Raw genomic sequence first — 14417 nt, 5'->3', positions numbered from 1 at the left:
ATACAGTACCCATCTACTGTATCTGCCTATGGTATCCGTCTACGGTATCTGTCTACAGAATCCGTCTACGGTATCTGCCTATGGAAGGCGTCTACGGTATCCATATACAGTACCCATCTGCGGTACCGGTCTGCGGTACCCGTCTATGGTAGCCGTCTACGGTATCTGCCTATTGTATCCATCTACGGTTTCTGTCTACAGTATCCGTCTACGGTATCTGCCTTTGGTAGGCGTCTACGGTATCCATCTACGGTATCCGTCTACAGTACCCGTCTACTGTATCCGCCGTGCACGGTATCCATCCACGGATTCGTCCAAAATATCCATCTACAGTTTTGGTCTATGGTATTCGTCAATTTTCAACATTTAAATATTGATATTAGAAGCTTCAAAGCATTTGATAAACCTGAATTGATACTGTTCTGCTTCTTACATTGGATACAATAAGTACCTAATAAGACCTAAGTAGCAGGGAAAAATGCACTCTTGGACAGCCAGGAGAAGTGGCGGTGTTTGTGAATCACTAGCAGCTAAAAAAGGGATCAAACCTGAAACACAATTCCTGGTATTTAATATTTTGAGTCCTACCAGTTGTTGCATTCAAGCATAAAACAACTAATACGCATTAGGAGTTATCCAAATAAAACCAAAGCAGAGTGAGAGAGAGAAGACGGTTTGATGAATCTTTTCTATGTGGTCATCAATACACACTTTGCCCTGAGTCTAGGGAAAACACTTAGAGAGATAAGGAGCCAGACATCTGCTTTATTGTCGCAATTTGTACCAAAAAGCCGCAGTTAAGAGGATGTGCTTAAGCTACACAAGCGTGTTTTGGGGAAATAAAGTGTGCGTTCAGCATCAGGGGATAGTCCATAATGAGTGTATCAACCGTGATGGAGGCAACGTGACGGATTTAAGGTTTAAAGGGGAATAGATTCTGTCTGTTTCCAACCAGCCGTGGTGCATCAATAAAGATGAACGCTAATGGATGAAACTTGAATTTAAAACAGACGTGAACAGCGTGAGCTTTTTCTTGCGCCTTTTTAAGACACAAGATAGTTGATCATTTGAGTATAAATTGTAGGGATACTAACAATAACACTTTAAGATATTTTTTAATACAACAAAGAACATAAAATAAAGTGTTTCCAATCAAGTTTTTCATGAAAAAAACAAGTGATTTGCCTTTAAACAAAGTGAATGCACATATTAGCCTGTTTTTTTCATGATGTTTGTTTTGTATTGTTTTTTTTAATAATATTTTTCTCTCCTGTTTGGAGTCTATCGACTATTCAGTATTCCGTAGAGAAGCTCTGCCCTTCTTCAGATATCATGATGGCTCCTTTGGGACTCGAGGGCGGGAAATGGAAAATACTGTCTGGAGAAATTTGAGTTTGGGAGCTCAAAAATGAAAAGTGACATTTGGGATATGGCTGCGAGGGAGTATCAGACGCGTGTCAGGAATTCCGATCATCGTCGCCCCGTCAGTATCCAGTATAGAATTTGGGCTTGCGACATGTTTGACAAGTGGAAATGATTTACATTTTTGTGTGTTTAAAAGTACGGCAACTCACAGGTCGGTGGTGTGTTCGGGAATGTGGGGCGGGAGGCGAGTCAGCTTGAGATTGGAGCAGTCGACCACGGTGCCCTCGCAGCGGCATTTCTCCGGACAGACCAGATCCTGGAAGCACTCTCCACTCAGACGGCTGCGATAGTCCTCCTGACCTGTTGAGCGGGACGATAAGGAGAGACAACAGCGAGATGTGAGGATGGATAGAGGTTGCCAGGAACAGGCATTTACAGCTAAAGTTATCATTCAGACATCGGACACAATGTTGTTAAATAAGATTATCGCAGTTGGGGACAAGGTGGGTTGTGAGCCGCCAACAAGCTGAAGTGTGAGATTGCGTGTTTACATTCCGGCTCTTATTGTGACACGTTATTACAAGAACATATTGTCGCACAACTCTTTCCAGGGGGTCAAGATCAGGGGTCCTGAACCTGTTTTCGCCACAAACCCATTTAATGTACAAATGATCTTCTTGATGTAAACCAAGTAATAAGACAAGGATGGCTAATGTTGTCTTTCATTAGATTAAAACACATTTTAGAGTCTAACTGGGACTCGCATCAAAAGTGGCACCAACATCATTTCACTTCATAAAAACTGAACACTGGCCTTGGAAAGTTGGCTAATCTCAAATCCATCCTGAATGTTAGATCTACTGCAGCTCTGTCTCGTGTGTTTCTTTATAATCTACGACAGTCTGCCTGATCCAGTTAGGTCTATATATATCAATCATCTACTTACGTATTCTTTGTAAATATTATTGTCTATTGTGTTTCGCCTTTATTTGTATTCTGTTATTATAGGTCGATTTACCACTTTATTGACACTACACGGTCCAGGAAAACCTTCCCTCTACTAGTTAGTAAGAACATAAACCATTGGGCCGCCTTCTTTTGCTGTGTCTCAAATCATGCACTTCTCTAATTTCACTGCTTTAGAGTACACTGTAAGATAGTGCACTTACTTGCAAAGTATTTCAACTGGGTAGTACTGTCACAAATCAAACAATGCCGCTACGCACTTTCTGGAAATGACTTGACGGCTTCTTCTTCTACTACTTTTGAACGCTGATTGCAACCATTGCCATTGGAACCCTATTGGCGACACTTGACAGTGCTTTTCGCCAATTGAAACAAGTTATTAAGTTGTGTTACGTCGTTTACCGCCGTCGCCATTTAGACGTAGCTTCATCTACGTCACTAAGATGGCGTCCGTTGAGGGTGGAAAGTGTCCATCGATCCACGCTCCATTGTCCAGCCGTTTGAGTGCGCCAATTGAGTGCTAATAGCCCACTACATTTTCGCACACTGCTCAGTGAGAAACCACTTTATTATTTATTTATTAAAATATTAAGTGTAAGTGCAGAAGTGCGTGATTTGGGACAAACCATTTGTCATAAGGTTTTGCTCACCAAGTTTAAGGGCTAAAACTATTTCTTTGGACTGTAAATGTACTTCTGTTTATGCTAAAAGCAATTTTATAACAGTGAATATATATATTTTTTTTTTAGTAAAACAGAAGCATTTTACTTGTATCACAAATGCCGCAAGGTGATGCAAGTCGATCCCCTTCAAGTGCAAGGTAGCTCACGAGAAATGCACCCGGCACTTTTTCTGAAAGTCTACCGAAGATTTTGCATCATATTTCGTACATCAAACAATCCAAATGATTTGTGTGGCCCTGCAACAAATGATTAAAAGATCATCATCAATACCATCCTAGTGGTTGGGGACCACTGGTCTAGATAACCACTCGCGCTAAAATTGCCCCAAATTTCCGATGTTAACAGCAGTAGGTCACAAATCCTACGGAAAAGATGCTCAGTTTGATCCTGAAGAAGGCGAGTGATTGGCTGGGAGAGGCGGGTGAGCGTGTGCGAGGCGGTCCCTGGCGCTTGACGGAACCATGTGAGGTCACAGTAGGCGGGGCCACATGGTTAGATCAAGCACAAGAGACAGCTGCACCAACCAATCAGAATGCGGGTCCACACAGGAGGAAGGCGAGGAAGGGGCAGGTTAAGGGGTCCATACAGGAGAGGAGAGGCAACACACAGTCGCAGGTCCAAACAGGAATGAAGGAGGGGGGCGCGCTGGAGCAGAGTCCAGAAGATGTTTCCGCAGACCTCCAGAGAGGGAGAGGAGATGCAAATAGAGGACTGCAAAGAAGGGAAGGCTGAAGCGATAGAACAGCCGTGACCAGCAACACAAGCAAGAGTTCTAATTTACGTTTTAATTAAATAAGGATTGAAATCCTGAATTAAGTAAGTAAGTAAGTAAGTAATATTTATTTATATAGCGCTTTTCGAGACCAGGGTCACAAAGCGCTTCACAAGATTAACAAGAACACTTTGTTTTAATACATTTGATTTAATAGCTGTAACGTTTTTAAAAATGTTCTACAGGTTAGTCCGTTTTTCCCTTCTGAATTGCTCTTACAACATTAAGGTTTTGGAGAAAAATACAAAAAACCTAGAGATTACAGAAGTGATCTTAAATGAAAAGAATAAAGCAACTGAGGATTCATTTAAACATTTAACATATATAAAATTCCTTAAATTCCCTCCTGAACCTTTATAATTTTAAAACGTTGTTTCTGCTGTAGTGCTAGACCTTGATTTATTTCCTGAACGGAGTTTAAAAGAAGTAGAAATGTGAAACTAAAGTTCCAAACTAGCATTTTAACCAAGAAAATATCACTTCAATGACTCACATTCTGACTGGAAAAAGACACTTATCATACCTTCTCACTGAACTCATCAAAGCAGCTGCTACAAGTAAATAACATGGTTTTCATTATTGATGTTCACAACATTAATTGCTGTTGTGTGCAAAAAAAGAAAGAACGAAAAGAGTGAGAGGTAAAAAAAAAAACAAGTAATAAAATTAAGCTTTTTATAAAAAAAAATAAAGTACTGTATGATACGTTACTGATTCATACATTTGAAATATAACATAACAGCACTTTTCTTTCATAATTTGTGTTTTGTATTGAAATCGTTGAGTGGAAAAAAAAGACTTTATAAATTCCAAAAGGGTCAAAAGTCAACAAAAACCCCTATAGTCATAATTAACATAAATAAACACTGAACAAATGATTTAGTTTCTACAAGATCATTGATCTCACAAGGGCCACATAAATACAGTGAAAGGGCGGCACTTTCCCCAGGTCTTGGCTACTGGATCATCACAACCTTTTGAGGCGTCACAGTACTTTGAAATCCCCAAAATCCAAGATCAGAAATTAAAAGTGTTTTTGTTTTGTTTTTTTACCTGTGCAGCGGAACTTCTTGCCTTTGACCTGGCTGATGCGTTTGTTGGCCAGCCTCCTGGGGTGGCTGCAGCGAGCGCCGCTGGTCTCGATGGGGTTGTCGAACAGATAGTCGGCCAGCCACTTCAAGTGGCAGTCACACATGAAGGGGTTCTGGGCCAGATGACTGCATGCAAACACACACACACCACGTATTATTATCGTGGTCTATCATCAACAGCTTCGATGGTCACCGTGCGAAACACTCACAGAGTCTTGATGGCTCGCAGCGGCGCGAATAAACCTTTGCTTATGGTCTGGAGTTTGTTGTCGTACAAGGAGAGCAGGTTGAGGTTCTGAAGGTCCTGGAAGGTGTTGACGCGGAGGCAGTTGATTTTGTTGGCGTTGAGAAGCCTGAAACACAAACCAGTCCATGTGAGTTGACGATAAGAAGTGAGAAAATACTTTGTGACAGCAGATTAAAAAAAAAAACATTTTTAAAAAGCAGATTTTGAAATTTTTCGATTCAAGTCCACGTTCAAACCGCAAACGTCTACTTAATCCGACTTATCGCGTCTCCACTTTTTGGGTTCAGCTGACAAAATAATTGCTGAGTCGGCGGCTTCCATAATTGCAGTCCTTCCTAACGAGCGCATTAGCGCACGTGTACTCACAGGTAGATGTGCTCGTGCTGCTTTGCGACATTTCCTCGCCTCATTAAGCGGCTCTCAGCGTGAGTCTAATTACTCGAAGCTGCAGCAGGAAAACAAAGCAGCACTGGCGTCACGACGGGAGTCCATTTTACGTCGAGGAAAAAGAAAAAAAGAAGAAAAAAAAAAGCTTTGCTCCAAATATATTTACTGTTGCTCCAATGTTTTCTAGAAAAAGTCATTGTTTTATCTGCATGATGAGGTTTGATATATTGTTTATATTCTGGTACGTGACATGACACCATTTCTTAAGTGGGAATTAAACCTAATGGATTCTTCCGTGTACTCAAAAGCAAAAAACTATTAGATTTAAAAACTCCAATTTTTATTTTTTGCTTAAAATATTACAATATTTTGGGAGAAAAAATTTAGAGGCTATTTCTACGTGTCAATAAATATAAATAAATATAGACTTTATTGTCATTTACAATTCTATAAACAATTATAAGTTAAATTATATATTTTTGTGGTGCTATTAATGCTCTAAAGTTAAGCTTGCTAGATGCTAAATCATTAGCAATCTTCGCTACTTGCTAATCCAGCTAGCACTCTTAGCTAGCTTCAATGAGGTAATATTTACCACCCGTAAAACTTTTGTTCCTCTAAATTTCCAATTTAACAGCAAATCTATCATATCTCATCTAGATTATATTTTTATGACAATATGTAATGTTTTTGACGCTAATTGACACATCATTTCATGAAGCTGGTTGACCGTGATGGTGGTAAATTCATTTTTTCCATACATTAAAGGTGGATCTCAATGACACGTGAATGAACAGTATTCATACACGTCTGAGGCAGGAATGGAAGAGAGTTTACAGTTGTCATATATATTTGCTTCACTTCTCTGATAGGGATCAAAGTTCAGCTTGCTCTAAATTATTGATATATTTCAGGTAGGTGTAGAATATATATTGATTTTTACTTAGCTACTCTACAAAACAATAAATACCATAAAAACGGGTGGTCCTATTTTTTTTTTAACATGCACTGTATATGAAAAAAAGTACCAAAATGCAGCTGGTTATATTTTACCAAAGCAAAATGTGCAAACCGTAGTTTGGGGGACCACTATCAGATGCTAATTCCTATAGCTTCATCTCCGTCACTAGCACTGCTAGCTAGAATATATTATATTTGCACTTTGTCATCCTCTGAACTTTGTTCATTTGTTTGCGATTTGTTCTTTTTTGATGTTTTTATAAAAAACGATTGTCTGCTTTGAACTGGAAACCAAATCTATCCATCTATCCATCAATCCATCTATCCATTTACCCATCTATTCATGTTTATTGCTAGGTTAGCTAGTGGCTAACAGTCCTAGGTTCATTCATTCTGAGGTAACACTTTTTGCACTACATTAAGAGGCTCTACGAAAAGACAATTCTCAATAACACATTAAAGAAGAGAGTATTATTAAAGATACGAGCCCGAGGCAGGACAATATTTATATTAACATTGGAAGTTATGTGTCTTACATTATCTAAATGGCTCATCATAGATTATTCTTTAAAATAAATGAAATGTTTTCAAAGAACGAATGGATCAAGCCTGACTATAATTTGGTCGTAATGGATGCGAGTCTACATCTCTCATTTTAAGCAGAATAGCCTAAATAATTCTTCCTTTCGCTTTATATGTTTTTAATGGGTCTTCATCCCTCCTCACCCTCTCGCTCCATCCCTTCATCCATCCATCGTTTCCCCCCTCTACTCCCACCTCTGAATATGCAGCATGCATCGCCAATGAGCCGACTAAGCCCATAAAAAGTGTTGGTTAGATGCTTCCATCCTCATTCTGTTCGCTTCGCTTCCTTTAACGACAGCAAAGCTCGGAATATTAGTTGTTCCTGCAGTGGACTGCGGCATTTTTTAAATACTTAGCAGGCAGCGACGCTCCGGCACGGTGGCAGAAACAGGAGTCAGAACTTTAGCAGAACTGCTTCTCTGCTTATTGGCCCTGAGGGATTATTCGGGGATTAACCAGAAGAATAAAAAAAGAGGTTTTTATTCAAAGGTAATTTGAGGCTTCATTACAAGGCCCAAAGTCGAAACCAGTCATGTGATCTTAAGTACGGCAAAAATAGAGAAGTTAAGGTCAATATTTTACAATTTTTTTAACACACATTCTGTGATCATGCATGTTGAGGTGTGCTGAGGTCAAAATGAAAAGTGTATTTGTCGTCAAAAGGTCATAATCCGGTCTGATATTTGCCCTTACAGTAGTAGCTAGAATGACTTTAGCCTTGTGACTAATGCACAGAAGATAATGAATGAATGACTTTGTATTCAAACACGAAATGTTTCTAAATGTAAATAAAAAAAAAAAAAGTTTTTGTTTCAAAAAGGAGAAAACAAAGTATGACGTTTAAAACAATTATTTTGTATATCCTGACAACGAAGGTGTACTCACAGCAGTTGCAAGGAAACAAGTCCTTCGAACAATCCCTTCGGTAGTTCCGTGATCTTGTTCCCGTACAGAACCCTACGGAAAAATATCAGATTCTTGAATAAACTTCAGGCATGGACGGTCGTAACCCATAGAAAAGTCTACATTTTGATGAAACCAAGAAATATACCGGCTATTACAAAGACACTGCATCTTAAATAGACATCACAGAGATAAATTCAAACCTTTGTAGGAGCCAAGGACTGAACTAGAACATTTCACTATTATATTATTTGCTTTTTTCGGTAGTTAAGTGTTCTGAGAATAATAATATTAGTAATTAAACTGTCTTTTCTTTAAATTTAAATTGAAGATAACCATATACAAGATGCTAGCTTAGCTTGCTGGTCACAGTCCTAGCTATCTGCAGACATACCGAGGTGACATTTTAGCACATTTTTTTGAGCGATTAAAATCCTAATTTTGTACATCTTCAACTAAATAACAAATTAACTTCTTAAAATGTTATGGTGTATTAAAATGTATATAACATAATCTGGACACTGGAATCTTTAAGTACATTTATATTTACAGTATATATATTTTTTTTTATAACCAATTGATATTTTGATTTTTATTTCCTTTTTTTATACATTCTGTTTCTCTGCTTGAATTAAAAACGCATGTTTTAGAGGTTTTTCATTGTTTGAGGATTTTAGGAAAACCAGAGAATCATCCTGAGAAAAACACAACAGTTATTTCAATAACTAAAATAAAATAAAAAAGTGTAAAATGTTTTCAGGCCCCGTCAAATTCCTCCAATTCCCCCCCATTTCTTCCCCCTTTGCCGATTTGAGTGAGAAAGGCGTTTAAGCCTTTCTTTTCACTGGTGGACTTAGATCTGATAAATGATACAACTATTCACATGAGCAAGTTCAAATGATCCCTCAACGTTCCTCGGCCTTACATCACCGACCGTGTGATTTTTTTTGGGGGGGTGGTGACATTGTGTGTGGACGTGTGTGACGTTAACATCCCAGCAGACTTCACCTTGTCTGCCCCCCGGATTGTCTTGTCTGTCCATCCGATTTTCATGCTCCAGATTGATTCAAATTAAACTGTCCTTCATGTTCCTTCTCGGAGGGCGACGCACGCCAAAACATTGGCTGCTTGGTTTATCCAAACACACACACACACACACTCCCAATTTGAAAAAACTGAAAAAAAAACTCCACTGTGCTTCAGCTGTCAACGTTGACAGCAACAACATTTTATTTGTTAAACCTCTGGAAATGCAATTACTCGCTGTAGCATTCGCGCACGGTACTTACAGTGATGTGAGTGAGCGAAGGCCACTGAACGCGTCGGCAGCGATGTCAGAAATCTGGTTCTTGCTCAAGTCACTGAGGAGACGGGGGGAAGAAAAAAAAAAAGGGGAGGGGTTAAGTGCATCACTCTAATACACTCTAATGGGGTTCATTCTGACTGAGCGTCCTAGAACTGTCTGACAAATGATCTCGGGAGAAGACATCAAGGCGGGTCATGGCGAGGGGACATGAGACGAGGGATGGAGAAGTAATGGACATGACGCCGGGATGAAGCAGAGACTGAGAGGAAACATGGGATTCGTGAGCGGTGGCATGTTAAGTGCATGTACGTGTCACTCACTTCCCACCGCTGTGAGATATATTATTCAACTGTGTGTGGCAGAGGAACAAGTCTACTTTTCATACATTTGCATGATTATTATTTTTTTTCTGCAGAAGGTTTTATTCCTGTGGGTGTGTGTGATCGGGACATGATGAACGGTGAGCAAGAGTGTGTGGCAGACGCTTCCTCTCCAGATGATGACGCCGCTGAGCGATGTTCACCATTTTAATTGGTCCGTCTCATCAGTATATTTCAGTTGAAATATCGCCGGAATGGTTCATGTGTTAAATGGCCACAAGTGTATTTATCTCCGTGTGTGTTGTTCAATGATGTAATAATGACCTCTTATTAATGTGAAAATTGTGTATCACGTGTTTATAGTAAATAGAAAATGGACTTTTTCTGTTGATCTTTTTCTTACTCTTCCTATCATGCAAAGATGCCAACAACTATCACACCAAGTATGACAGAAAAAAAGAAAAACTGAAGTTTAAAACTTGACATCCCTTTTTTAACATGGGCCACATTTTATACCAGATATGAAATAAAGAATATACATGAACAAATCCTTACAAGATGATAAAACTAAGCGGAAAGACGGTGTTTTAATTTAGATATATTCCATATACACATACTTTATAAACAACTATCCATATTTTATCAAAAAGATGAAAACACCAATATTTGAAATTAATTTTTGACTCAAGTCCAACATAAAATTGCTCACTGTCATTTATCAGTTTTGCAATTTTACTCTTATCTCATGAGGGTCACATGAATACAGGCAATGGCTCTTTAACTCATCTCTCTTGAGTATTAAGTACCATCCACAGAGTCAAGAATCCATTCATCTACTTGTAAAAACTGTTTATAAAAACAAAAAATGTATACATTTATGAAATAATTATAATACTGATTATTTTCATAGATTCACTAATTCATTAATTCCCAAAATTGTTTAAAAAAAACATAATTTTTAAACACAAAAAACAATAATAGATAATAAATAAATAATAATAATAATTTATTCCCATATTTTTACTCATCCATCCATTAAATCATTCATTTAATACTAAAATAAAAAAATAATTGTATACATTTAATACTAATACTATTGATTCCTGTAGATCCACTCATTTGTTTATTTTTTACCCAAAAACTTTTCAAACACAAATAAAAATAAAAATATACTATTAATTCTAATATATTTACTCATCCATTCATTTACTACTCAAAAAGTGTTTTTTTAATCCGGTCAACCCTGGATCTATGAGTCTACCAACACTCAAGGCTCTTTCCTTGTTATATATAAAAAAAAACTTACCATAGATTCTCTCATCCATTCATCAACTACTCAAAATCTGTTTCATTATATTCATACAATCACTCGCTAACTCGAACACTAGTGAATATATAAGACTATAAGGTGACGCACTATATACATTATAAAACATGTTCCTTTTGATCTTCCATCAGTTAACCCATGAACTTATACTTTATATTTCCATAATTCATATATGGACGCACACATGTAGGGGTGTGGATACGAGTATGTGAGGAATGCAAACATCTTCAGTTCAAACACAAGCTTGTATTAACAAAGTAATGTATTCATCTACATGGAGGCGTGTTTGCACTTACATCCTCTTCAGCTTCTTGTAGGAGGAAAAGGCTCCCGCCGGGACGCTTTTAATTAGATTCTGCTCCAGACGACTGTTGAGGGAGAGAGAGAGAGATAGAAGACGGGGATGAAAGGGTGAGATGACCAGATACTATAGCGACAAAAACCACAAGGATAGGAAGTAGATCGTAATGAACCTTCTTACATGAATGTTTGCTAAAAAAAAAGGCTAAATAATGCATCTGACGTATGTGAGCAGCAGAGAGGTGGAGGATGCTGGGAAAGACTCAAGGCCAGGGTCAGCTGTCAAAGTGATAAAGGGGAAATAGCTCACTCTTCATCCTCCTCCTCTTCCGACCTTACCCTGTCCTGCTCTTGACCTCTTCCCCTGTCGCTCCTACATTTGCTTAAACGCTTAACTGTGTCGCCAAGCGTCGTCCACTTTGACAAACTTGTCCTTTGACAATCGTAAGACGAGCCCAGAGTTCAATTGGACATTTGTTTTCAAGCTGTAACATTTTGCCAAATAAACATTGTAATTCCTTCAAATGATATGCCATTCCACTGCCAAGGAGGTCATGTGATGGTTACCAATAATCTGTCCATGTTAAAAACTTGAATTGTGTTTCAGAAAATGTTGTTGATTTGAAAAAGTATTGTTAAGTAAAGTTTGTATTTTTCTTGGGTTTCGTCTTGATCCAGGAAGGTTTTGAAGGATTTCTAATTGACGCTGCAGCTCACTCGGCAAGTTCCATTTAGAACTAGCAATAAAAAGGTAAAATCACTACACCGATAAGTAGTGACAAAATGGATTCTTGTTTCCACATTGTTTTAGGGTGGCCAGGTAAAGCTAATGGAGCCTTGAGAACTTCGAAATGCGGTCACTTGAAACAATATTGGGATTTCGAGTCATACATTCCATGTTAAGCCAACACAACTATTACATTTATGAAAGTGTTTACATCTTCCAAGGAGGTAAAATTCTTAGCAAAATTACCTAAAAAAAAGTTTGACAGAGAAAAATATATATAGATTGATATATTCAAGAGACTCAGAATTGTCACTCTCAGTGGTGCAGAATGAGCTGTTCTTGCTCACACGTATGGAGTGTAATGCAAGTAGGATTTAGAACGCTTCTGCCACCTGGTGTCCCATTGAGTTAACTGCTATCCTTTATATTTCAAACAATAAATTGCATACAGTATGTATAGTTAGGTCAAGTAAAAGTAGCTCCTTGGCAGAGGTATGTGCTGTCTCAGTTATTTTTCTAGTCCGATGATGCATTTGTTTGACTTGCGTGGAGGTTGTTGGATCACTTCCCTGCCTTGGAAACATAATCCATTAGCTAAAGGGTCAAAATCAATCAAGGAAATTTGATATTGACGCCAAGCAAAGACAATAAATAAATTAAACGAGAGCATCCAGAGGCAGCAAGGTTGAGGCAAAGACAGCGGCGGATTAAATTAAAGCAAACATATTTGATACTACAATAGGAAGGAGAATCTATAGGGTGAAGTGGTTTATTAAACGATGGATGGGTTTTTGGCAGCCGAAGACACGCATACGAGGATGCATGCGGGCTGATGGTTGTCTCGACCTGTATGCGGAGAGATGACTTTGTTCGACAACAGGACTGACGATACATCATCCTATTACTTCCAATTGTTTCTGGCTGTGGCGGCTCTTATTCTCCGTGTCAATTTGAGTCGCCAAAAAAAAAAAAATGAGGCAGATGCATCAACTTAAACATCGAGTGCGTTTCAAGTGTGTGTTTGCGCGTGTCAATCAATTACGGATTCCGTCAACGTACTGCACTATAGGTGTTGTGTTCCAGGAGAGAATTGCCCCCTTGCTCACAGTGCAATCAAGAATCTGTCCTCTACACAAACAAACAGCGATCAATATGGATATCAAACACATCCCACTTTGGTGGGTGTGTGTGTGTCAAGGAGACAAAACAGTCTAGATGGGGGAATTCAGAAAGAGAGTGTTGACTGCAAACAAGAACAGGAGAAACTCGCGAAGAAAATAGAATGTCGACAACTCTCCACCTACACAAAATGTGTTTGCTTATATTCTAACAATGATAGTGAGAGAACCGCATCAATTCACAATGTTGTTGTTTTTTTTTAGCTGCAACACCATATTTTAGAGACATCTTGCTTTTGAATCAATCATTTATTTAATTTTCTAAAGTGAGACTCAAGGTTCCGGGTGCCTTGACTAAAATCAACTTCTTAAGGGACACCCTGGAAAGACTGCTAGTCAAATGGATGCACACAGAGAAAGGATTCAGGTTCGTTAATAACTGGTAAATGCTTCAATATGGATAGAAATCCAAATGTTTTTTCCAGATTTAAATGGATGTTTCAAGGGAAGATTAAAGACTACTATTCTTTTAGAGCCTCAAGAAAAGTCCAAAATGGCCTCGTAGTACCTCAGACCTCAGAGTAAAATGACTTACATTTCCATGATTCCCTCTGGCAGGTTGGCCGGGATCTCAGTGAGACCTTTGCGACGACAGTCCACTATGTTGTTGTTGCAGGTGCAGCTCGCCGGGCAAACCGCGAGCTGTGGCGTACACGCCCTGGACTCGGTCTGGACCGGACCTGTTGACCCCCCCAAAAAAAAAGAGGTATTGATGTAATCCTGAAATAGAATAAGCTTACAAGTCCTGAACGAGTTCAATGAGGTTGGATAGTTGGTCTTCTACAACTTGTTTGGTTGTAAAAATGATTTGTCTACAGACTCGGTGACACTATTCTACTGCCCACAACTAGGTGTCCAAACATAGCATCATTGTTGACCATGCAAGGGACTTCATCTTTCTATATTGTGATACATCAGTATCAAGTTGCAACAAACAATATCTTGTCAACTGATTTTGACACCCAGTTTGTCCAAGTATATTTAACCAAATATTAAGTGGTCAAAGCAAGACTGTTTTTTGTGGTATACCTAAGACCCCTGAAAGTCAAGGACTATCTACGTCAGAAATTACCAACATCCAGGCCCAGCGGTCATTTTGATCCTTGAGTAGATTGTATACAGTTCCATTACAGATCCAAATGGACTATTATTCAACTAGACAATAAATCCAAGTAATACAAAACAAGATCCCATTGGTCAAGTGGAAGAAACACAAAGTAAAATAAAATAATAGTCGGTCCAAATTCCTAAATTACTTTGTCATTACTAAGTTTTCAGTTTTGCATTAAATATGTTGATG

General features: G+C 38.6%; 1 protein-coding gene across 3 annotated transcripts in view; it reads right to left on the bottom strand.

Moving 5' to 3' along the window:
• Window positions 1–14417, bottom strand: part of slit3 (slit homolog 3 (Drosophila)) — a 258143-nt gene that overhangs the window by 47757 nt on the left and 195969 nt on the right. For all 3 annotated transcript variants that reach the window (XM_087799783.1, XM_087799784.1, XM_087799782.1), the window contains 7 exons: window positions 13653–13797; window positions 11209–11280; window positions 9249–9320; window positions 7942–8013; window positions 5087–5230; window positions 4840–5003; window positions 1575–1725 (listed from right to left, as the gene is read on the bottom strand). In XM_087799783.1, the coding sequence (XP_087655909.1) occupies window positions 1575–1725; window positions 4840–5003; window positions 5087–5230; window positions 7942–8013; window positions 9249–9320; window positions 11209–11280; window positions 13653–13797 (820 nt within the window). The remainder of the gene's footprint in view (window positions 1–1574; window positions 1726–4839; window positions 5004–5086; window positions 5231–7941; window positions 8014–9248; window positions 9321–11208; window positions 11281–13652; window positions 13798–14417) is intronic.

This window comes from Callionymus lyra, chromosome 9, assembly GCF_982586985.1.
Source record: "Callionymus lyra chromosome 9, fCalLyr1.hap1.1, whole genome shotgun sequence".
NCBI classification, from domain to species: domain Eukaryota; kingdom Metazoa; phylum Chordata; class Actinopteri; order Syngnathiformes; family Callionymidae; genus Callionymus; species Callionymus lyra.
This window is presented reverse-complemented; position numbering and strand designations above follow the sequence as displayed.